General features: G+C 41.8%; 1 protein-coding gene across 7 annotated transcripts in view; it reads right to left on the bottom strand.

Moving 5' to 3' along the window:
* LOC125458528 (organic cation/carnitine transporter 2-like) overlaps positions 1–22,800 on the bottom strand; it is a 113,798-nt gene that overhangs the window by 13,632 nt on the left and 77,366 nt on the right. For 5 of the 7 annotated variants that reach the window (XR_009446610.1, XM_059650622.1, XM_059650625.1 and 2 more), the window contains exons 5-8: positions 18,468–18,594; positions 11,585–11,685; positions 6,641–6,855; positions 5,226–5,408 (exon numbers count right to left, since the gene is read on the bottom strand). Coding sequence is in view for 6 of the 7 variants with exons in the window: in XM_059650622.1 (XP_059506605.1) it covers positions 5,226–5,408; positions 6,641–6,855; positions 11,585–11,685; positions 18,468–18,594 (626 nt within the window). In the remaining variant the exon portion in view is untranslated. The remainder of the gene's footprint in view (positions 1–5,225; positions 5,409–6,640; positions 6,856–11,584; positions 11,686–18,467; positions 18,595–22,800) is intronic. The other 2 variants (XM_059650626.1, XM_059650627.1) reach the window with 2 other exon arrangements.

The raw sequence follows: 22,800 nt of genomic DNA, 5'->3' as shown, positions 1-22,800 counted from the left end.
TGTATTGAAAGAAGCTTTTACTATCATTTCTAACATTACTAGCTAGCCTACCTTCATATATGATCTTCTCCTTCCTTATTGCTCTCTTTGTTGTCCTCTGTCTGTTTTTGTAGCCTTCCCAATCTTCTGATTTCCCAGTGCTCTTGGCCACTTTATATGCTGTCTCTTTTTCTTTGATATATTTCCTGACTTCCTTTGTCAGCCATGGCTATCTAATCCCACCCCGGATAATCTTTCTTTTCTTTTGGATGAGCCTCTGTGCTGTGTCCTCAATTACACCCAGAAACTCCTGCCATTGTTGGTCTACTGTCTTCCCCACTAGGCTCTGCTTCCAGTCTATTTTCGTCAATTCCTCTCTCATGCCCTTGTAATTATCTTTATTTAACTGTAACACCATTACATCCGATTTTGCCTTCTTTCTTTCAAACTGCAGACTGAACTCTACCATGTTATGATCGCTGCCTCCTAAGTGTTCCTTTACTTTAAGGTCTTTTATAAAGTCTGGCTCATTACATAGTACTAAGTCCAGAATAGCCTGCTCCCTTGTGGACTCCATCACAAGCTGTTCCAAAAAGCCATCCTGCAAACATTCCATGAATTCTCTTTCTTTGGATCCAACAGCAACATTATTCACCCAATCCACCTGCATATTGAAGTCCCCCATGACCACCGTGACCTTGCCTTTCTGACATGCCCTATCTATTTCTCGGTGCATCTTGCGCCCCTGGTCCTGATCACTGTTAGGAGGTCTGTACATAACTCCCATTATAGTTTTTTTGCCTTTGTGGTTCCTCAATTCCACCCACACAGACTCCACATCTTCTGACCCTATGTCATTCAGTGCCGTAGATTTAATTCCATTCTTAACTAACAAGGCAACCCCATCCCCTCTGCCCACCTCCAAGTCTTTTCGATATGTTGTGAATCCTTGGATGTTTAACTGCCAGTCCTGAGCTTCCTGCAACCATGTCTCTGTGATGCCTACCACATCATAATCATTCAAGAGGATTTGTGCTGTTAATTCATCTACTTTGTTGCAAATACTATGAGCATTTAGATAAAGTGTCTTAATGCTAGCTTTCTTATCATTATTAGAGAGGTTGGAAAGCCCAAGATGTCTTAAGCTATCCTTCCTTTTTGCTGTATTCCTAGTCTGCCTCGAGCTTAAATCCACCTGTACGCATGCCATGGAGTAGTGTTAAGCCACATTAGAGTGCAAATCTGCAGTGATGGCTGCAAAACCATCTCACCCACATCCTGAACGAGTATGGAGCAAATTACATTTTTAACGCAGATGAAATTGAACTGTTTTTATCAGATCGCTCTTTAATATTTAAAGACGAAGTGTGCAATGGTAGAGTGTGAAGCAAGGAACATGTCATTGTTGAGACTGTGTCAGCATGGATGGCACTGAGTAGTTGCTGCTTTTTGTGGTAAGCAAGTCCAAGAGGCCACATTGATTTTTGAACATTAAAACACTATGCAGTGTGATGCAAACAAAAACAAACCAGTGTCCTCCAGCATTTTGGAGGTGTGGATCAGGAAAGTAGACCACACCAATAGAATGAAAGAAAGATTATCACTTTGATGACTCCAATGAATGCCTCTCTGCTGACCTGCCTGTTTCCCTAGCTAAATCTACAAAGGACCATAGAGATGCAGTGGGATTTTGCATTGTGGATCGAAAATGCAAAATATGTTTTACTGCATTGAAGATGTGGCAGAATGTCCAAACTAATAATGCTAAGCAGAAAATAATTACTGGATCTTTCCAGAGCTATCTCCCAACAATTTTCAATGTCTTTTACTCTATAAGATCAGTCCAATTCAAGGTATGAACACATCGAAAAATGAAGACATTTTTCACAAATATACTGTGTCACTGTGTTTTTATACTTTTCGTATAGAGTACATTTATGGAAAATATGATTACATAGGGACTTCATTGACTATCTCAAGGCTCCACTTAATATAAATTTCGGGGTGATTTGATTTATGAATTTACTGCGAATAGATGAGGAAGTGCAAGTCTTTTAATCATACTCTTTCAAAAATATCTTGATTCAGGTAACACCCCCTTGGAATTGAAACATTATTAGTATTATTCCCTTCTTTAGTTTAACTTATTTTAAGGATAGGTGAGAGAACGCGTGTTATTATACACCTATTAGTCGAACTTCGTGTGGAGAAGTTACTGAATTTGCCATTAGAGACAGGTACCAGTGATTTCGTTAAAGTGGTTAAACATCTCTTTGCTCAGTTGCCCTTTAGGATGGGCATTGCCAATAGTTAAAATCAAATTAGCAAAAGTGTCTCTTTTAAAAGGCGGCAAGATAACAAAATCCAAATAAAACAAGAGGAAACTTATTCCGACAGAAGTTATTACGTTATTCCAGGTGACAATTATTTGTGTCAGTTTCTCTTGTGTCTGCTCTTTAAAAAGATGTGAAGGTGGAGGAGGAATGCTTTCTTCCTAGGAATACCTGGAGAAGCAAGGAGCTGGATCAAAAAAAACACTGATTGCTGTCTGCCTCAACCTGTTGTTATGCATCAGTTTGTCCAGGCTCAGTAGTAGACTGAATTTCAGCCAAAATTGAAATCGCAGCCTCTTCAATTAGTGGAACCAGGGCTGCAACCTCTCAGTTTCAATGTAATCATGAACCAGGGATTCCAGCAAGTGTGTAAAGGTTACAAGCAGCCTGGGAATCTTTGACTAGGCTGATAAATCTTTCGGAGGGAAATTCTCCATGAAACACAATTGTTAAGCTTCACCACATTGAACTATGTGTATAATTAATAAGGGTTAAGTCAATTATACTGTACGTAAGGTTATTAATCGAATGCCTTAATTGTAGTATTGGAATGTTGTAAAAAAGTGTTTAAATTGGCATTTATTTCACTATCAATAACGGAAATATATTTTTAACAAGGTTAGAGTCACAGAGATGTACAGCATGAAATCAAACCCTTTGGTCCAACTCGTCTATGCTGACCAGATATCTTAAATAAATCTTGTCCCATTTGCCAGTATTTGGCCCAAATCCCTCTAAACCCTTCCTATTCATATACCCATCTAGATGCCTTTTAAATAATGCAATTGCACAGTCTCCAGCACTTCCTCTAGCAGCTCATTCCATGCATGCACTACTCTCTGTGTGAAAAAAAATGCTCATTAGGTCCCTTTTAAATCTTTCCTCTCTCACCTTAATCCTATGCCCTCTAGTTTTGGACTCTCCCACCCTGTCAAAAAGACCTTGTCTATTTACCCTATCCATGCCCCTCATGATTTTATAAACCTCTATAAGGTGACCCCTCAGCCTCCAACCTTCCATGGAAAATAGACCCCAGTCTATTCAGACTCTCCCTACAGCTTAAACCCTCCAACCCTGGCAACATCCTTGTAAATATTTTTTGAACCCTTCCAAGTCTCACAACATCCTACTGCAGGCAGACCAGAATTAAACACAGTTTTCCAAAGGTAGCCTTACTGATGCCCTTTACAGCCCCAACATGACCTCCCCCAGGTACTCAATGCACTGAGCAATAAAGAATTAAAAAAGGACAAAGTACACCTCTTAAAGCCATTGATTCATCACACTTTGCCTTTCTCAGCCATGCCCACCTCAACATGCTCTTGCTTTGTCTCCGCAGAAAAAAAAACAGCTTATGTTCTGACAATTTAAGCTGTAGCAGCTGTTCAGTTGCGGCGTATATTTTGTATTTCTCTCTGCCCCAATGGCAGAAAATTATTAGCCACGAGTGCTAATAGAGATCAAGTGGGTAGGTGTAAGCACCCCCCCCCGTAATGTTTCTTGTGGCCCAATTAAAATCAAGCCCAACTTGTCTGGTGCATGGATAGGGATAAAACACTAAAATCTCTATATAAAAGAATTTCAAACAATATTGTGCAAGTGTTACTGTACAACATCATACAAATGCAGCAATTGTGACAATATCATTATCTGAAATTTATATGATGCCTTTTACAAGCTCACAATTGCCCAAAGCTCTTTGCAAGTAAATAATTTTACATTGCAGCTACCATTGTAATGTAGAAAATGCAAAATGCACCAGAAAGGTTCCAGTGATGAGATAATCATTCGAGGATCGAGTTTAGTGATCATTTTTGAAGGATATCTAATAAAATCAGCATGAATTGTTCTCATCTAGGTAGTGGTTCCAGTCAAGTTTTATGTGACATTCGTGGCAAAGGGTCTTAATTTACTTTCTCAATTGAAGGACAGAACCTCTGACAGTGTAATACCACCTCAGTAATGAATTTGTGAGTTATCCAAGATTTTATGCCCAATGTTGGGATTTTTTGGGGGCTCAAAGAAAGTGCTGGTAGGCATCAAAACACTAGCCTGCATAACAGGGGTGATTGTGCCAATTGACTTGCTGCTGCCGCTGTTATTTTACAGTGGAAGGACAGGTCATGTACTGCCTGTCCTTAACCAGTTGAGGCCTTTAAATGGGAAATTAAGGGGTATTGGTAGGTCTGCTCCTGCAGCCACTGGTGGATCATTGGGCATTTCACAAGTTGGGGAGATCTCCATGAACCTGTGGTAGATGTAGGCTCCATGCACTGGCAAGGAGTTCCCTGCTGAAAGACCAGTCTTGCCCTCACAAATGAATTGCCTCCATCTTAGCTAGAGTCCAGCTGATTTGTCTTGGCAAGCCCCACTGCACTCTGTGAATTTCTCCATCTTGGTTTGACATGGATTCTGCAGTAGGAGGAATGGCTACCAGCTGCACCATTGGTGCTGTTGGGACTGAATACACTTGGCTGGCAATGTTAGAAGGTTGGACAGAAGTCATGACTGGAGGCAATTAATTGTATGACCAGTATATAATGCAGACACAGCTACTGCACCTCTAACTTTCTAGCTGGTGGATTGGGGCCGTCACTGCCTTGCAAGGTCCGAGCACAAGCGTTTGGAGTGGGACAATAAATCTGTAACTTTCTGACTCAAAGTAGGAGTGCGACTGTTGAGTTATGGCCAATGTAAAATTACAGACTGTTAGAACTGAAGAAATTTATGTTTGTACAATAATTTGGAATAGATCGAAGGTTCAATTAATGGGATTTTGAAATTGATTTAAAAGTCCCAGAACTGATGGTATCAAAAGGCATGCCTAGGTTTTGGGAATGGCCTAATGGTGTCAGAATAGTGCCAAAATTCCTTACTTTAAGCTAACATATAGAAATAAAACTGCTACCTTACCGAGGAACAAAAAGTAAGGTGAGAGGATACTGCCCAGCCTGGAAGCCATCAAGCTTACTCCGACACCTGTGTTTCTTATTACAGTTGCGTAGAGTTCAGCAGTATAGGTATAAATTATGGTGAAGGCACATGTGTTTGCTAATTTTCCAACCATCACCAGCACTGTAGCAAGTATTGAAACACCTAGACGCGAAAAAGAATTAGAACAGTATGCTGAGTGAAATTTGTGTTGGTATACACATGCCTATATGTATCGTGCTTCAAACACATGACACATTGGCTAACTTTCTAAATATGTGCTTATGTAATGCTGCCTAACCAGCTTAGAATACACATTGGAAATTCATATTAATGATCCCCATTCAGTAAACTAATGGATGGAAAGTCATGCAACCACAATTTCCTGATTTATCTTGTTAATCTTCCTTTCAAAAAGGCACTTGAGAACAAAAATATTGCCAGGCTACAGACACATTTGGGTGAGTGGAACTAACTGACCTGAACCAATGGTAGAGAAAGTTTGCCTAGGCTTTGGGAATGGCCTGCTGGTAATTTGTAAGGCCAGAGAACTTACTTGTGAGACTTTGAAAAATGGAAAAAAAAACTAAGATTTTTGAAGGGGCTGGTGTCTGAGGAGAAGGAATTAAAGGCTAGGAAGAAAAGGGGAGTGGTTAGGATATTTGAGAACATGTATAAAATTATGGTATTTCCCCATATAAATCCAAGGCTTACTGTCAATATATTTCTATCTATACATTTAATGCTAGTGTCTATACACAGGTGACAGCCCTCTAAAACTCAATGGATACCACAGCACATTGTGTATGGTGTTCAATTTTCCCAAGAATAAACATGTGAACCAACAGCAGAAGTTGCATTGAGAGTGTTGTGAATGCATGAGTAAATCTATCAGGATAAATGAATACACAACATAATATACAGCTTCACATGGATCCTCTTTAGCTGTGTGACATGCAGTTAATGGTTCAATCTTGACAGTTCAATGCAGGAATGGCAATTTGAATTTTTCTGATATTGCTAGGATTTCAACTTCTATTTGAAATGGGCCTAATATTTAAAAACTGTGGCTGTCAAGTGGTCAGAATTGGGGCACATAATTTTTGGGATAAGTCATTGCCAGCCATTTTTAGACACTCATTATGTTTCTACTAGTTGGAAGAGCTGAAACTCATCCTAACAGCACAGCTAAGAACAGTGAAGTTGTGATGGGTTAGAAAGAGTGGAGGAGTTCTTAATTGGTTTGCAAACCAACGTGCTACAGATTTCTGACGAAGTCATTTCAGACTGGAATGTTAACTCTGTTTGTCTCATACAGACACAATCAGTCCTGTTGAGTTTCTCCAGCATTTTCTGTTTTTGTTAAGTATAATTCCAGATGCAATATAAAAATTTACTTGGAGGTATGAGCTGGATGAAGAAGAGGACAATTCCACCAAAAAAAAGTGAGCCCGAGAGGCTCAACTTGCGAGAAAACTTCTGGAGGAAAAGCCAAGCTGCCAGATTGGCCGGAATTTCGATGGCCCCGGCGAAGAAACAATTCAAATAGTCATCACCATGGAGATTGGGTGTGTTCAAAGACAGACCATAGTATCCAATTGCTAAAATCAACCTGCAATAAAATTATAAAATCTTCTTGTAAAACGGTTTTTTGAAAAAATATGCACCAGTTTTTTTTAGCTGGATTTTCTCTTTCACTTATTTACGTTAGTGTCACCCAACAGAAATTGCAGACCAGTCTTGTGTTGCTACTGTGACACTGTTTTAGCTCCAACCACTCACTGTAGAAGAGCATTTATTACATTAGCGCAATTAAATAAATTAAACTTAATGCAAAATTACCTCAAATTTTCCATTACCATTATGACACAATGTAGTTCCTCTAATTCACCAGGAAGAAAAAGATAGACAAACATTTTCATAACTATGATACATTTTGCACATTGAAATACCAGTTCAATTTTTGTGGATTACAGGCAAAAAGGAGAAATTGAAAACAATAATAAAAGCGGGTGAGCAAAATTTGGAGAACTGAAGTAGAAAGTGTCTGAAATCTCTGTGCTTCATGGCTACATCTACAGAAACTATACCCATTTATACATTCATTCAATACATATGCAGACTCAGACGTTCCTCAAAGGAGTTGGGACAGGTCTGGTGGGGGGAGGGGAATGGATAGTCAGATCCAGGGGCAAGATGTGGAGAGTTGAGTCTGATGGCAGCGGAGGGGAGCAGATGATGTTCAGTGATTAGGATCGGTAGAAGCCAGTTGTCAGGCAGTGGAGAGGTATTCTCAGGTCCTAGGGCATCGATATTGAATCCCAGGGCACCTGTTGGGCCTCAGACATGAGGGTTGGTCTCTGCGGTGTGGTGTCAGTTCCCGGTGCAGGCTATATCAGGGCTTGGGACATTGATGATGGGCCCTGGGTCATGGGTATTGGGCCAAGGTTGGGGGCATTGTCAAGCTGGGTGTGAGTGTTGTGGGGTGGTGGGGAAGGGGCAGAATACTATCAGCAAGCAGACTGGGAGTATGTTGGGCCAAGGGAGTGGTGTTGAATCTCATGTGGGGGCATCAGTGCCTGGCTTTGGGTGTCATAATTGTATTTAATTTCAGGCATTGAGAAATTACCAAGAGGAAAGTTCAATTTCCTGGGAAATCCATTGAGTCTGCTATGATGGGATTCAGCAGGATCCCTTTCATCTACACTGATGTAACAACTGTCTGGCCAGCAGAAAATCTACCCCAATATTGATTTGTCTGTGAAAACTAAGTTCCACAGGCTTTACATCGGTAGCTAAAATGAGGGGACAGATTGACCTGAAATTGACATGGCTAAAGGTGCTGCTCACTGAATTTGAGGTTGGAAGCTGAGGGGTGACATATAGCGATTTGTACAATCATGAGGGGCATGGATAGGGTGAATAACCAGTGTCTTAAACCTGGGCCTGGGAATTCAAAACCAGACGGCATAGGTTTAACGTGAGTGGGAAAAGATTCAGAAGGGACCCGAGCAGCAAGGTTTTCATATAGAGGGTGGTTTGTGTATGGAATGAGCTGCCAGACAAAGTGCTGTAGTCTGGTACATTTACAACATTTAATAGGCATCTGGATGGGTGTATGAATAGGAAGGGTTTAGAGGGATATGGGCCAAGTGCTGGCAAATGGGACGAGATTAGTTTAGGATATCTGGTTGGCAAGGACGAGGTGGACCAAAGGGTATGTTTCCAATCTGTACAGTTCTCTGACTCTATACTCTGACTTTGGGGTGGCCCGGTGGCTCAGTGGTTAGCACTGCAGCCTCACAGCGCCAGGGACCTGGGTTCGATTCCAGCCTCGGGCCACTGTCTGTGCGGAGTTTGCATGTTCTCCCTGTGTCTGCATGGGTTTCCTCTGGATGCTCCAGTTTCCTCCCACAGTCCAAAGATATGCAGGCTAGGTGGATCAGCCATGCTAAATTGCCTGTAGTGTTCAGGGGTGAATGGGTTAGAGGGGAATGGGTTTGGGTGGGATGCTTCAAGGGGCAGTGTGGACTTGTTGGGCCAAAGGGCCTGTTTCCACACTATAGGCAATCTAATCTATAGCATGGAATCCACATTCTTTTCAAACAGTTCAATCAATGAATCGTAGAGCCACAGAAATAGGTCATTTGGCCCATTTTACATGCACTGGAGTGAGCCTAATGGCACAATATTGATTTTCTAGGTATAGTGTGGGGAGAAGTCGAAAAGGTTCCCCACAATAGTCTATTGTACAAAATGCAGAGGAATGGAATTGTGGGAGATATAGCAGTTTGGATCGGAAATTGGCTTGCTGAAAGAAGACAGAGGGTGGTAGTTGATGGGAAATGTACATCCTGGAGAGCAGTTACTAGTGGTGTACCGCAAGGGTCGATGTTGGGTCCACTGCTGTTTTTCATTTTTATCAATGACCTGGATGAGGGCGTAGAAAGATGGGTTAGTAAATTTGCAGACGACACTAAGGTCGGTGGAGTTGTGGATAGTGACGAAGGATGCTGTAGGTTGCAGAGAGACATAGATAAGCTGCAGAGCTGGGCTGAGAGGTGGCAAATGGAGTTCAATGCAGACAAGTGTGAGGTGATGCACTTCGGTAGGAGTAACCGGAAGGCAAAGTACAGGGCTAATGGTAAGATTCTTAGCAGTGTAGATGAGCAGAGAGATCTCGGTGTCCATGTACACAGATCCTTGAAAGTTGCCACCCAGGTTGACAGGGCTGTTAAGAAGGCATACAGTGTTTTAGCTTTTATTACTAGAGGGATCGAGTTCCGGAACCAAGAGGTTATGGTGAAGCTGTACAAAACTCTGGTGCAGCCGCACTTGGAGTATTGCTTACAGTTCTGGTCACCGCATTATGAGAAGGATGTGGAAGCTTTGGAAAGGGTGCAGAGGAGATTTACTAGGATGTTGCCTGGTATGGAGGGAAGGTCTTGTGAGGAAAGGCTGAGGGACTTGAGGCTGTTTTCATTAGAGAGAAGAAGGTTGAGAGGTGACTTAATTGAAACATATAAAATAATCAGAAGGTTAGATAGGGTGGAGAGTGAGAGCCTTTTTCCTAGGATGGTGACGGTGAGCACGAGGGGCATAGCTTTAAATTGAGGGGTGAAAGATATGGGACAGATGTCAGAGGTAGTTTCTTTACTCAGAGAGCAGTAAGGGAATGGAACGCTTTGCCTGCAACGGTAGTAGATTCGCCAACTTTAGGTACATTTAAGTCGTCATTGGATAAGCATATGGACGTACATGGAATAGTGTAGGTTAGATGGGCTTGAGATCGGTATGACAGGTCGGCGCAACATCGAGGGCCGAAGGGCCTGTACTGTGCTGTAATGTTCTATGTTCTATGTACGTCCATATGCTTATCCATATGCTTAAGGGGGAATTATTGCTTGTTTATTAACTTTATTCACATTATTAACAGTGAAACTCTCCTCATTAACATTCAACTTTCTACCTTACTTTGCTAGACATTGAAAATCCTTGATTTGGAAGCCAGAGTGGGTACCTGGTGACCTCAACATACCACCTGCTCCAAAGGGTACCAGACATGAATATCTCAGGGCATGCACCATAGACTTTGCCACATGAACTCCATATCCATTGACATTGGCATCTGATATATGCCAGCCTCTTTTAGCCATCTCCAATCCACTTAAAAGACACTTATGCACTTCAATGCTGCACCTTGGGCTGCACCAGCAACTATCATTGTAATGCTGCTGTTCATCCCCATATCTCCTTAAACTGAGAGTCTTGCCGGACCATTTAAGAGAGCGGATAAGATGCAACAACTTTGCTGTGGGTCTGGAGACAAAGAAGGCACAACAGAGATGAAGGTCAGGTAGGAATTGAGAAAATGGAAAACTGCTGAGCGGGTGAGAAAAACCAGGCAAGCGGGGCTGGAGTCTCATAAGTTCATCTCACACTCTAACCAGCTTTTCACTTTGGTTATGGTCAAAGCAATGCAAAGGGCACAGGGAAATAATGTTGTGGGTTTGGGTGGATGACAGTGAGTGAAGGAAGATGCTGTAGACAATAGTAAGGTTGGTTGAGCATGATCCTTACTGGGAGATAAGTAGAGTAGCAGAGATAGATTGAGCATGAGATTCTAAAGATGATGGTAACAAGTACACTGGCAGAATTAAGAGAGTCACTGATCTTCTTCCTACAGTGCTGACTGTTTGTCCACATGGCTGCGACTGTACTGGTCTGGGTGGCAGTGTCAGAACAGGTAAATATGGTCTGGCGTCATGGGCTGCAGTTCTTGTTCTAGTGGAAAGGGACCACCAGTCTGTGCGCCACCCTGTCCAGAAGTTGGGAGAAAGATTTCTCTTATCTGCCATGTCTAGGGCCAAGGCCAAGATTGTGCAGGGCAGCTCTGGACTAACTGGATGCACAACTGCCTTTTAAAGATGGCACCAGGTCCGGGCATGTGGATCAATTCTGGGATACCCTGGCAGTAGCAAGTTGTTCCAAGAATGGCACAATGGGCATGAGGGCACCATGGTAGAGGTTAGATAGTTAATGAGGCCAGTTTGGTAAGACAGGGAAAGAACATTCTCCAGGCCTCACAGCGAAATGTCCTCCAAAAACTTGCTGCAGCTGTGGCATGTAAGAATTAATCCTAAGTTTCCTTTGCTCAGGAAGAAAACAGAGAGAGATTTGGACTAGTTTTCTATAGCCATTTCATGTTCATCCTTCATTAAACAGAGGTATGTGTGAATTCTTAGGATGGCTTTGAATGATCTTCATGATATCCTGAAGGCAATAGATAAGAAATATTTATTTGATAAACATATTTAGTTTTTCTTAGATCTAATACTTACCATACTATAAGGCTTATAATGGTGATGCTTCGAATGTTATGGGTTTTTACCAAGTGACTAATTGGAAAAGACTTTATATTTTTATCCTTTATACTTTCAAGCTAGAAAAAAGAAACAGAAGTTTCAATATAATTAGAAAATATCAACTTTATCTACTATCATTTTTAGTTTATTTTGAACATGGCTGATCCAGAAATCAGTTGACTGGACGGCTGGCTTGTGATGCTGAGTAATGCCAACAATGTGTGTTCAGTTCCCAAACCAGCTGAAGTTGCCTTCTAAACCTTTCCCTTGCCTGAAGCCTGCTGATTCTGAGAATAAGTAACCATCAGTTGATTCTCTCCAGCCTTGTGGTTTGGTAAAACCATGGCGACAGACACTTTTTCCTCAGATTTAGAAAAGTTCCAATTCACGTGAAAATACAACGTGGTGAATGCTTCCTGATTCTGCATTTTAATTCAAAACAGAGCACAGAACGAACTTCAAAAATTGTGCATCAGAATCAGTGCTTAGTGTTCATTAACTGATTGAAAATGGTGCAGTACAAACTCTCTCCATGGTGACTCTTCCTTTCCCCTCCACAATCACGCATTGTGTTGATTCTACATCACCTACAGATGAGAAAGCTGGAACTCAGCACAAACATAATAAAACCCTGATTTTAATGATATGGAACTGCAGCACAGTTCATGATACTAGCTTAATTCTCAGAGAGCACTATTCATATTGTATCACTTTCAGTGTGTGCTTGGGTGAGTGAAGTGTTTTTGCTGGTAATAGAAATTGCAATGTAAGTATGATCTTACTTCAGATTGCTTCAATACAAGTGGGAGAGATAAAAGCAGGAAGTAAAAGCATTGTTGTACAGTCAGAACACATTTTGAACTCTATTTGTGTTTGTTTCCTGTTGTTATGGTGAAATCCTTTCTAAGATACTTGTCTATATCTGTGTAGTGTCAAGACTGTAATATGATCAGTAGCACAATGACATTTGCAAGTGATGCATATTTTTAAATCCTAGTTCTTATAACTATAGGGGAGGGGACATTTTGTAAATGACTGTGGTAAGAATGGTCTTGAAGCAGTTGATTTACAGTAAGAGCAGTTTTGCAGCATTGTAATTGTTGTGTTGTCTGGCTGTAGGCTCAGACAGAAAATCTTCACAATATCTTTTCCTTATCAATCTGATTTCAATCATAGAGTTAAACATGCAGCTAAATTTGGCTGAAGTATGAAGCAATAAAACGTAAAATTGTCTTAGATTCAGTTCCCCACTCTGTGGGTGGTTTAGTTGTGTTAGGGTTACAACAGGATTGAAAAATAATTTCTGTATCTCTGGGAGAAATTATTTGGAATGGTGATTTTGTGCAATTGATGAAAAATACATCCTTGGAATTCAAACAATGAACTACAATTACTGGATGAATAGGTGTGTATGAATGTCTACTAAAAAGATGTCTGAAAGTATGAGTTATGCATGATGCAGTAAGTGGAAAGTCCCTTACAACTGCACTGGGCACAGCCTATTCCTGGAAATCATGTGTCTTTTAGAAGGCCAGGCTTTTGGATGCTTGCCAGTTATTTTCCCAATGGCAGTCTCCAGTGTGTATGCATTGCACAAAACAACACAAAGCATTACTCAGCACTGGTAATCATTTACAAAAAAAGCTTACAACTTTCTTGTTGTAAGGGCTTCAATTAGAATTGCTTGTTCTGTTTGGATCTATTTTTTGAGATTGCATGTCTTAATTTCCTATTTTATACTTCACCTGCTTGAACAATCTTTCCCAATCTCTGTAAAAGACTGTTGTGTACCTAGACAAACATTTGGAATCCCATGTTGCCCTTCACTGGCAGCATAATGGCACAACAGCCACAAAGCTACACTGCCATGTTCTAGAACTGAGATAGCATCCACTCCTTCCCTCGCACATGCAATCCCATTCTCTTAACCAAGAGAAGGAATATTTGGTGAATGTGGACACAAGTCATCCGTGCATTTAGGTAATGAATTGACCTCCTATTAACAAACATAGCTGGCTGTTGATAATGTGCTATGGTGACAATATGGGTGCATCTGTGTGAGGCCAGCTATGAAAGCAAAGCCAACTGCTTGACTCCTAGCATGAAAGGAGAAGTACACGACTTGGTGCACTTTAGTTAGGAGATCAAATTTAGGAAACCAATTCTTCAAGAAAATGCAGGCAGTATGCATAGATCTGGATCTGAGAGATACACCAATGAGTGAATGCCTGTGACTTTGATGGCTACTGGTGGAACATATCAATTACGACTGGAGTTTTCAAGATGTTTGGTCATGAGCGCCTTTTTCACTCAGGTTTCTTCTTGCCCTCCTGCAGAGGTCTGCAGAGGTCCCTCGTGGCCTCCTGAAAAGGGCCTCTTGCATAAAACTTGAGGGCCACTGTTACATACAAGGCAACTTGCACATGATTTCTACCAAATCTTTATGACTGAAGATGCCCCTTTGGCAGCTGAAAGATGTAGAAGACGTTGACTCTCTGCCAGTTACTGGTAGCTGCATTAATGGCTGTAGTTGTGCTTTCGGGCTAAGGCTTCCTATCAGAGAAGCCCCTTTTGCCCTGATGTTGACCCTTTGCAGTCTGGACTGCAGCTGATGGCTTCTGCTGCTGCTTGATCCAATGATCTATAGCAGCAAGATCACCAGAGGAAACTAGCAGGATTGATCCGTGCCATTCAAACTATCGGTTTTAGAAGATCTGTGAAGATTGTAATTGTTATATAAATAATCTTCCTTTTGTACAAAGTTTGCTCTGCATTCTTTATCTGTGTTACCCTTGTCAGTTCCTTCACCAAGCTCTGTTCTCCATTTGGCCTCCTCAAGTGTACCACCGAAAGCTCCATCTTGAATGTTTTCATAGGATGGCTTCTTAAAGCCAAATTTTCAAATAATTGGAGACAGTATGCACAGATCTGAATGCTTATAGTGTATCAATGAATCTTCCCACCCACAATGGTCACCTTCCCTTCATAAGGTTGCAGCTTAACACTTTTAATGTTGCCTTGACACACAGAACCACCTGTACCTCTGCCTCTCTGCCACCCTTCCTGTTGTCTGCCTGGGGCTTCTGGTTAGAATTTCAGAGCTGGCAGTACTTGTTGGCCTTGATGACCAGTGGGTTAGATTATGGATTGAATGCCTTCATCCCTTCATCCCTGGCATCATGCATATTTGAGATATCACAAAGTGGAAATCTAGCCACATTATACTTTGGCTCCATGATGTTATGTGATCTTGGAATGTGATGCAATGAGTTGTGGAGATATTATTTATGAAATGAACCTAGCTGATTAGGATTTTCCATCCATTAGACGGATGATTAAAGTTGTGCCCTTAAATGGCTTGAATTTTTTTGTTTTAATGCTCCCCATCCAAAAAATGTAGTTTTCCTCCCACATTGAAGAAGTAAGAAAGGTTGATGAGGGCAGAGCAGTGGGCATGATCTCCATGGACTTCAGTAAGTCATTCAACCAAGGTTCCTCATGGTAGAGTGGTTAGCAAGTTTAGATCACATGGAATGCAGGGACAACTGGCCATTTGGACATAGAACTGGCTCAAAGGTAGAAAACAGAGAGTGGTGGTTAGGGGTTGCTTTTCAGACTGGAGGCATGTGATCAGCAGTGTGCTACAAGGATCAGTGCTGTGTCCACTGCTTTTTGTCACTTATATAAATGTTCTGGATGTGAACATTAGAGATATGGTTTGTAAGTTTGCAGATGACATGAAAATTAGAGGTGTAGTGGACAGCAAAGAATGTTACCTCAGAGTACAATGGGATCTTAATCAGATGGGCCAATGAGCTGAGGAGTGGCAGATGGCATTTAATTTAGATAAATGTGAGGTGCTGCATTTTGGAAAAGCAAATCAGGGCGGACCTCTACACTTGATGGTAAGGTCTTGGGAAGTGTTGCTGAACAAAGAGATCTTGGAGTGAAGGTTCATTGTTCCCTAAAAGTGGAGTTGCAGGTAGATAGGATAGTGATGAAGGTGTTGGTATGCTTGCCGTTACTGGTCAATACATTGAGTATAGGAGTTGGTAGGTCATGTTGTAGCTATACAGGACATTGGTTAGGCTACTATTGGACTATTGTGTGCAATTCTGGTCTCCCTGCTTGGGGAAGGATGTTGTGAAATTTGACAGGGTTCTGAAAAGATTTATAAGGACGTTGCCGGGGTTGGAGGGTTTCAGCTATAAGGAGATGCTGAGGAGACTGGGGCTATCTTCCCTGGAGCATTGGAGACTGAGGAGTGACCTTAAAGAAGTTTATAAAATCATGAGGGACATGGATAGGGTAGACAAGGTTCTTTTCCTGGGGTAGGGGAGTCTAAAATTAGAGGTCAAGGTTTAAGGTGAGAGGGGAAAGATATAAGAGGGATTTAAAGGGCAACATTTTCATGCACTGGGTAGTGTGTGTGTGGGTGGAAGTGGTGGAAGCTTGTACAATTACAACATTCAAAAGACACCTAGATATGTATATGAAAAGGAAGGTTTAGAGGGATACAGGCCAAATACAAATGACTCCAGATTACTTTAGGATATCTGGTTGGCTTGAACAAGTTGGTCTGAAGAGCCTATTTCCATGTTGTATATCTCTACGATTCTATGATGGTGCAGCACGGTTCTCAGTGGTTAGCACTGATACCTCACAGCACCAGGGATTTGGGTTCAATTAAAGCCTGGGGTGACTGTCTGTGTAAAGTTTGCATGTTGCCCCTGTATCTGTGTGGGTTTCCTCCAGGTGCTCAGGATTCCTCCCATAGTCCAAAGATGTGTGGGTTAGATGGATTGGCCATGCTAAATTGCCCATAGTGTCTTGGGGTGGGGGGTGTGGAAGTGCAGGGATAGAGTAAGGGGTGGGTCTGAGTGGGATGGTGTTTGGAGCGTGTGGACTTGATGGGCTGAATGGTCTGCTTCCACACTGTAGTGATTCTATGACTCCATAAGTTATTGAAACCGGTGAAATTTAAGTTCTATGTCTGACCTTTCCCCGTTACTCACATTGTTTTTCCCATTCCTTACTTGCCTGAAAGACTTATTATTTCTGTCATGTTATAAGCTCTGCCCATTTTGGCCAATCTCATCTGTATGATAAATAACTTCACTTTTGGCCTCTGAGCTCATCATTTTCCTGGTCCTAATGTTTGTCTTGGCCCTTTCCCCTTCATGATCGGGACGATCTTCACCATTACATTTCTGTCTTTGAGTATGTTTAAGGCAGAGATTGATAGATAGCTGATTACAACTGGTGTATAGGTTTACGGGGATGGTGTGGGTAAAAGGCATTGCAGTGTTTGGTCAGCTATGATCATATTGAATGGCACACCAGGCTTGACAGGCTGATTCGCCTGTTCCTTTGTTGATACCCTCACCATGAGTTGTATGAGATTTTACCAAATCTCACCTTATCACATTTAATTTTCCTGCCGAGCTACATCCATTATTGGGCTTCTCCCAATATCTGGTGGTGACTCCTGGTGACTCTCCCAGCTATGGCACCAAACTTCCCAGGACACAACAGAAACTATAACGTTGTGCATCTGTCCGCATTCCCCTGGACAGGTCTAATCGCTGGACTGACAGCAGCCACCCTTCTCCCACTGATACTCCCTCCAATTTGCTGTTTATGTTCTACCATGTCCTTCAGCCATTACCTTCCTCCTCCCTTTAGTCATTTGGGCCATATGGTAGATCATGAACTCAGCCTACTTTCCTCCCCTTTGTCGCCTCAACTTTTTTGGACATCCAACAAGACTATACATGATGTATGCAGGAAGGATGTTCCTGAGATGGGGCAGCCCAGAACTAGGGACACAGTCTATATATATGGATTTCGCCATTTAAGACTCAGATGGGGAGAAATTTCTTCACACAGATTGGTGAGCCTGTGAAATTCCCTGGAAAGTGGTTGAGGCCGAACACTGAATGTTTTCAAGAAGGAGATTGACATAATTCTCAGGGCTAAAGGGATCAAAGTGTATGGGGAGAAAATGGGAATAAGGTACTGAGTTGGATAATTAGCCATGACTGTACAGAACCAATTGGCGGGCTGGGGAGGCTGAACAAACTACTTCTATTCCTATTTAATAAAATGTGAGGCTGGATGAACACAGCAGGCCCAGCACCATCTCAGGAGCACAAAAGCTGACGTTTCGGGCCTAGACCCTTCATCAGATTCCTATTCCTATTTTCTAGGTTTCTGTAAGTTATCCAGTGTAAAACATGCATTTATGGGTGAAAAATGGAGGCTGATTCCTAAACATAAATGGAACAAATTATGCATGGAAAGGGGGATTGACTTGAATGCTGAGCATATACAAGAGCCTAAAGTAATCAAGAATGCCACCTGGCTTAATAATTGTTCCAAATAAATAGGTCAGATACTAAGTTCAGCCCTGGGGCTGTGCTGAATTATTTGTAGTTGGGTTAAAACATTTGGCTTCCTGAAGAAAAAGAATGAGAGCAGGCTCAGCATTAATGTGACTTGTTTGAATAATTGTTGGCGCTCCAATTGTTTTAAGAACCTCAGGAATCTCAATTCTAGCGGCCTTATGTTGAATTCTCCTGGAAAGTCCATGTGTATTTGCTTTTGGGTGAAGATGGAATGGGGCTTGGTTGTGAAAACCTGGACAGCCAAATATCTTGATAGCACTCATTATCTAGCTTCATATTTGAAAAAAATCATGTCGACAAGGAGATGACTGACATCTGTTGAATTCTAACATAGCAAAAAAGTATTCAGTGCAGAAGGCAACTGAGAAAGTTGGACCATTAAACAGCAGGCTTATATTAAAGAGCTGAAAGAATGAAAATGAAACATATTCAAGCATTATGAGTGCTACTACCTCCAAATCATTGAAGAGCACCTCTGGTAGAGTGAGACCATTTTTCTTTGCAATGTGTTGGAATATTGCTTCTGCTTCCTGTACCCTTCCCTTTGACAGCAGCCAGCGTGGAGATTCGTAAATAAACCTGGGATTAGAAGTGTTATTTTAAGAAATGAAGATTGCATAAAGGATTTGTGAAGATACTAATAATATTAAAATTGTATTTAATAACATATAAACATGTAAATGCATTCAAATTCAGAACCAGCATCGGCCCATTTGATGTGGAGTTTGCCATGAATTTTGGGACAAACAGAAATATTTTCTCAAGTACATCATGAGAAAGGGTTTCCAAATTTTAGACATACTCAAACCATAGAACTGAATTTGGACCATGCATATCTTACTCACTGGTTGAAGAACACGTCATCAGCACTGGCCACTGGTAGGCCCTTTAGTGAGTGAGGAGCTGGGAGCAGACAGGTCACACACTGTGATCTGCTGCCTAAACAGACACTAGCATTTGCTCAATGATGCCAGTGGGAATGCTGGCTGCTGTTGGCAATGCCCTCTGGGCGACTGCAAAGGTTGTCACCGGATCTCCAGATGCAGGTGAGCGAGGTGGGATGTGGGTTGTGAGGAGTGGGATGCTGGATAGGGTGTCAAGAGGTAAGAGGCAAGGACAGGAGGTGGCTTCCCAGGAGCATTTCTTTCCTAATGCCAGGTATTGAAATGGGGCAAAGAGTCCTGTGAATTGGAAACTCCCCTCTATGAAACTGCAGGCAATCCCAGTAGGGTTTTCTGATGGTCTGTGGGGGGCATGAGAGAGCCATATGACGCCCATTTAATCCCTAGGCTACTCATAAATTCTGGTGAGCTTCGGGTTAATTCATGTCAAGTGGTTCATGAATGAACTGAAATGACATTCTGCCATGAGTGGGTGAATCACACATGTTGGATGTGTCTCACCTTCGATTTAATTATGTGAAGGTTTCAGAACACCCACAGACTGACACACAGCCTTTCCTGTGACTCAGTAGACCCAGACTGCCCTCATTTCCTACCATGACTTGATAGATAAAATCGAACATAATGTGTGTGTGTGTATTTTGCAGCGTTAGTGATGCTATAGCTTGACAAAAACAAGTAATCAGAACAAAGATTGCTTAAAAAAGACAAGAGGTTGAAACTTTTCATCTCGACTCATATGAACTAGGATACAAGAAACAGACTTGAGAAAAAGAGACTCTGTTTCTTACAGCGAGAGGAGAGGGTGGTGTTTGGCAGGAAATGTAGCAAGAACAGTTGACTGTCAATCTTAATTCTCACACCGGGCAGGTCAATTGTGATTGGTCAGGGCACCATGGGAATGCAGCTGACAGATCTGAGTCAGTCTTTTTTTGCTGAAAATGCAAGTTCAAGCAGAGATTTTCATTTTCTTATCTTCCCAGGAAGAATCCCAGGAAAAATCCTTGGTAATTATAATCTAGGTCATGGGAAACAAGAATAAATGCCCACATAGCAGAACTGAGGAAGTATGGTCTGAGGAAGGTGGTCTCACGAATACAGAAATTCTTGAGGGCCTGATGAAAACATCCAAGCTCATCAAGAAATTACACACAGCTTTCCCATCGAATTGGGAATAAAAATTTGGAGGTTCAGATTGAAGTGCTGCATATAATCCTGTGGAAACCGCGAATGAGAAGAGAGGACCGAAGTCCTGAAATCCAGGATACGGTCAGGAAGAAAATATATGGTTTAGAAATCCAAGATATTGCAGGAAAGAAAATTGTCTGAGTCAACAGGAGAGCTGTCCTGTGCTAAGGAAATACTAAACGTCTTCCAACTGCTGCAGTGTTTTGTCAGGAAAGACGCCCTCTGTGAAGGCAGTACCACAGGTGAAAATGCCACCAGTCGAAAGGGATATTCAATTTCACACTGTCAGGAGTGGAAATAGAGTCAACAGCTTTCGACAAGCATTCCAAGGCCAAAGAGAAAGCATTCTGAAAAAGTAAATGAGTCACCCAGATCATCTGAATTTGGGAAGCCAGAGATGTGTGGTGGAATTGGGTGAGTGGTAAATGCATTTATACATAAAAACATACAACACTAAAAATGAGAAAAAAATATTTTGAGGGGGAATTTTGAAAGGGTATCTCCCCTAGTGGCAGGCCCTTAAAAGAAATGTGGACAGATCATAAAAACATGGGATGACCTGAGAGAGAGAGCTGATGAAGAATAATTTCTTCCAGATTATTGGTGTCTGGAATTCTCTTCCACACAGAACACTGGAGGCAGGGGCATTTTAAATATGTTTGAGGCTAAGTAGATAGATTGTTCATTGACCTGGAATTGGGAGTGGGGAATAGACAAGAAAGTGCAGTTTAGGCCACAAACAGATCAGCTATGACCTTATCCAATGGTGGAGCAGGCTTGAAGGACTGAATGGGAAACTGCTGCCCTGATGTATGTTCATATGTACATTGGTCAGGTGGCGAGGAGAGAATCACTTGGGAGCGGTGATGAAAAATTTTAAATTCACATCCAATTGCAAGGAGAAAAATACCTTTCAATATACTAGAATGCTCGACTGAAGTATATTTTAGAAATGTACTGGCTAAGGAAAGGTGGAAGGGAAACTTGGTGAACAACAGCATTTGTTTTTAAAGTAGTTGCAGAAGGATAGAAAAAAAGTATTTTTAATGGAATTTATGAAAACTAGGTCTCATTTGTTAGGATAAGTAAAAACAATGAAATTTCAATATAAAAAACTATAGTAGAATAATAGTTTTTTAAAAGAATGGCAGGTGAGAGAAAAACTTAAGTGTATAATATGATGAACCAAAATGAAAAAGGACCAATAAGTTATTTTGTAAATGCAGTGAAAAAGAAAATTAGTAAAGGTGAAGTGAGACTGCTGAGATGAGAGAATTGTCAACTTGTAGTGTCCAGTAGTTCCTCTGTCACAGCAGCACCAGTGGAACAGCATTCTCTGAAGAGGAGCAACACAGAGTTCAGATTCACAGGTTAGTCCAAAGTCTTGCTCAGGCCAGACAGATAGGCCCGGGTGAGTGGTGGTGAGGGTTGGGGCTCATGTAGTGGGTGCGTGAAATACCTCACTTATCTTAGCGGGGAGATGCCTCTGCTAGGCACAACCCTGATCCGGAAGGCTTGCCATATTTTAATGGGAGGCTTGGACACTTGGTGCCATTCTTCCTCACCATGACGAAGAGCCTAGTGGCAGTGGAGGTGGGGGTGGGTGTCACTCTTAAAGTGACCAAAACAGCCCACTTAAGGGTCTCATTTGAGACAGTGGGCTGGAGGTGCCAGGGGTGGGGAGTGTGAGCACTACACCCCTCTGACCTGCCACCTGGCCCAGGGTATAAAGTTGTCACCAAAGTTTCAAGTGACTTTTGAGTGTGACTGTGCCAAGAGTGCAGGAGAATGCCCTATGTTAATAAGGGAGGCAACTAACTAAGGTGATTAGAGTACAACTTGCTTAACATCAGTGGTAGGGAATATATTGAGATTTCTCCAGGATAACAAAGCTAGACGTAAAAAATCTGAAAATAATACAGTTGGAACTTTTCAGTGTTCCATTAAACACTCTTCTAGCACCCTCTGCTGGAATGTAGCAGAACATACAAAGATCCACATAAAGAACTTGAACTGGCATGCAATGCTAACATATATCTTTGAGTGCTTCACAGAGGACGCTGGAGCACGTGAAGCAGGAAACAAAGGATGAAATAGGGTGGTCTACAGTGGTGGGAGTGGGAGTGGGTGCATGGAGGAGAGATCAAAGCTATGTTTGAAGTGAAAGATTTCTTACTGACTTTTGTAGGGAGGAAAACTCTCAGCCAAGCAAAGAGGTTTAGAGGAGAATTTCAAAAGCTTGGATGCAGCAGGTAAGTTTGGAAAGCAGGCTTTAATTTCACAGAATGACAGAATTGTTACAATACAGCAAGAGGCCACTCAGCCTATCAGGTCTGCATCAAATCTTCAACAAGCATCATTACCTGGTGCCAATCTCTTGCTTTTCCCCCACACTCCTTGCATATTATTTCTATCCAAATACACCATCCTATGTCCTCATGATGTCTCAATTGAACCTGCCTCCTCCACACTGCCAGGCAGGACATTCCAGACATTAACTACCTGCTGAATGAAATAGGCTTTTCGCTTAAATCACACTTGCTTATTTTGCACATCATTTGCAATCTGTACCGTCTTGTTCTTGGCCCTTTTCCAAGTGGGAACAACTTCTCTCCACCTGCTTGGCCCATACTACATGATATTGAAAACCTCTACGAAATTTCTTGTCAGCCATTTTTTTCTCCAAAATGAACAG

This window comes from Stegostoma tigrinum, chromosome 13 (genome assembly GCF_030684315.1).
Source record: "Stegostoma tigrinum isolate sSteTig4 chromosome 13, sSteTig4.hap1, whole genome shotgun sequence".
Lineage (NCBI taxonomy): Eukaryota > Metazoa > Chordata > Chondrichthyes > Orectolobiformes > Stegostomatidae > Stegostoma > Stegostoma tigrinum.
This window is presented reverse-complemented; position numbering and strand designations above follow the sequence as displayed.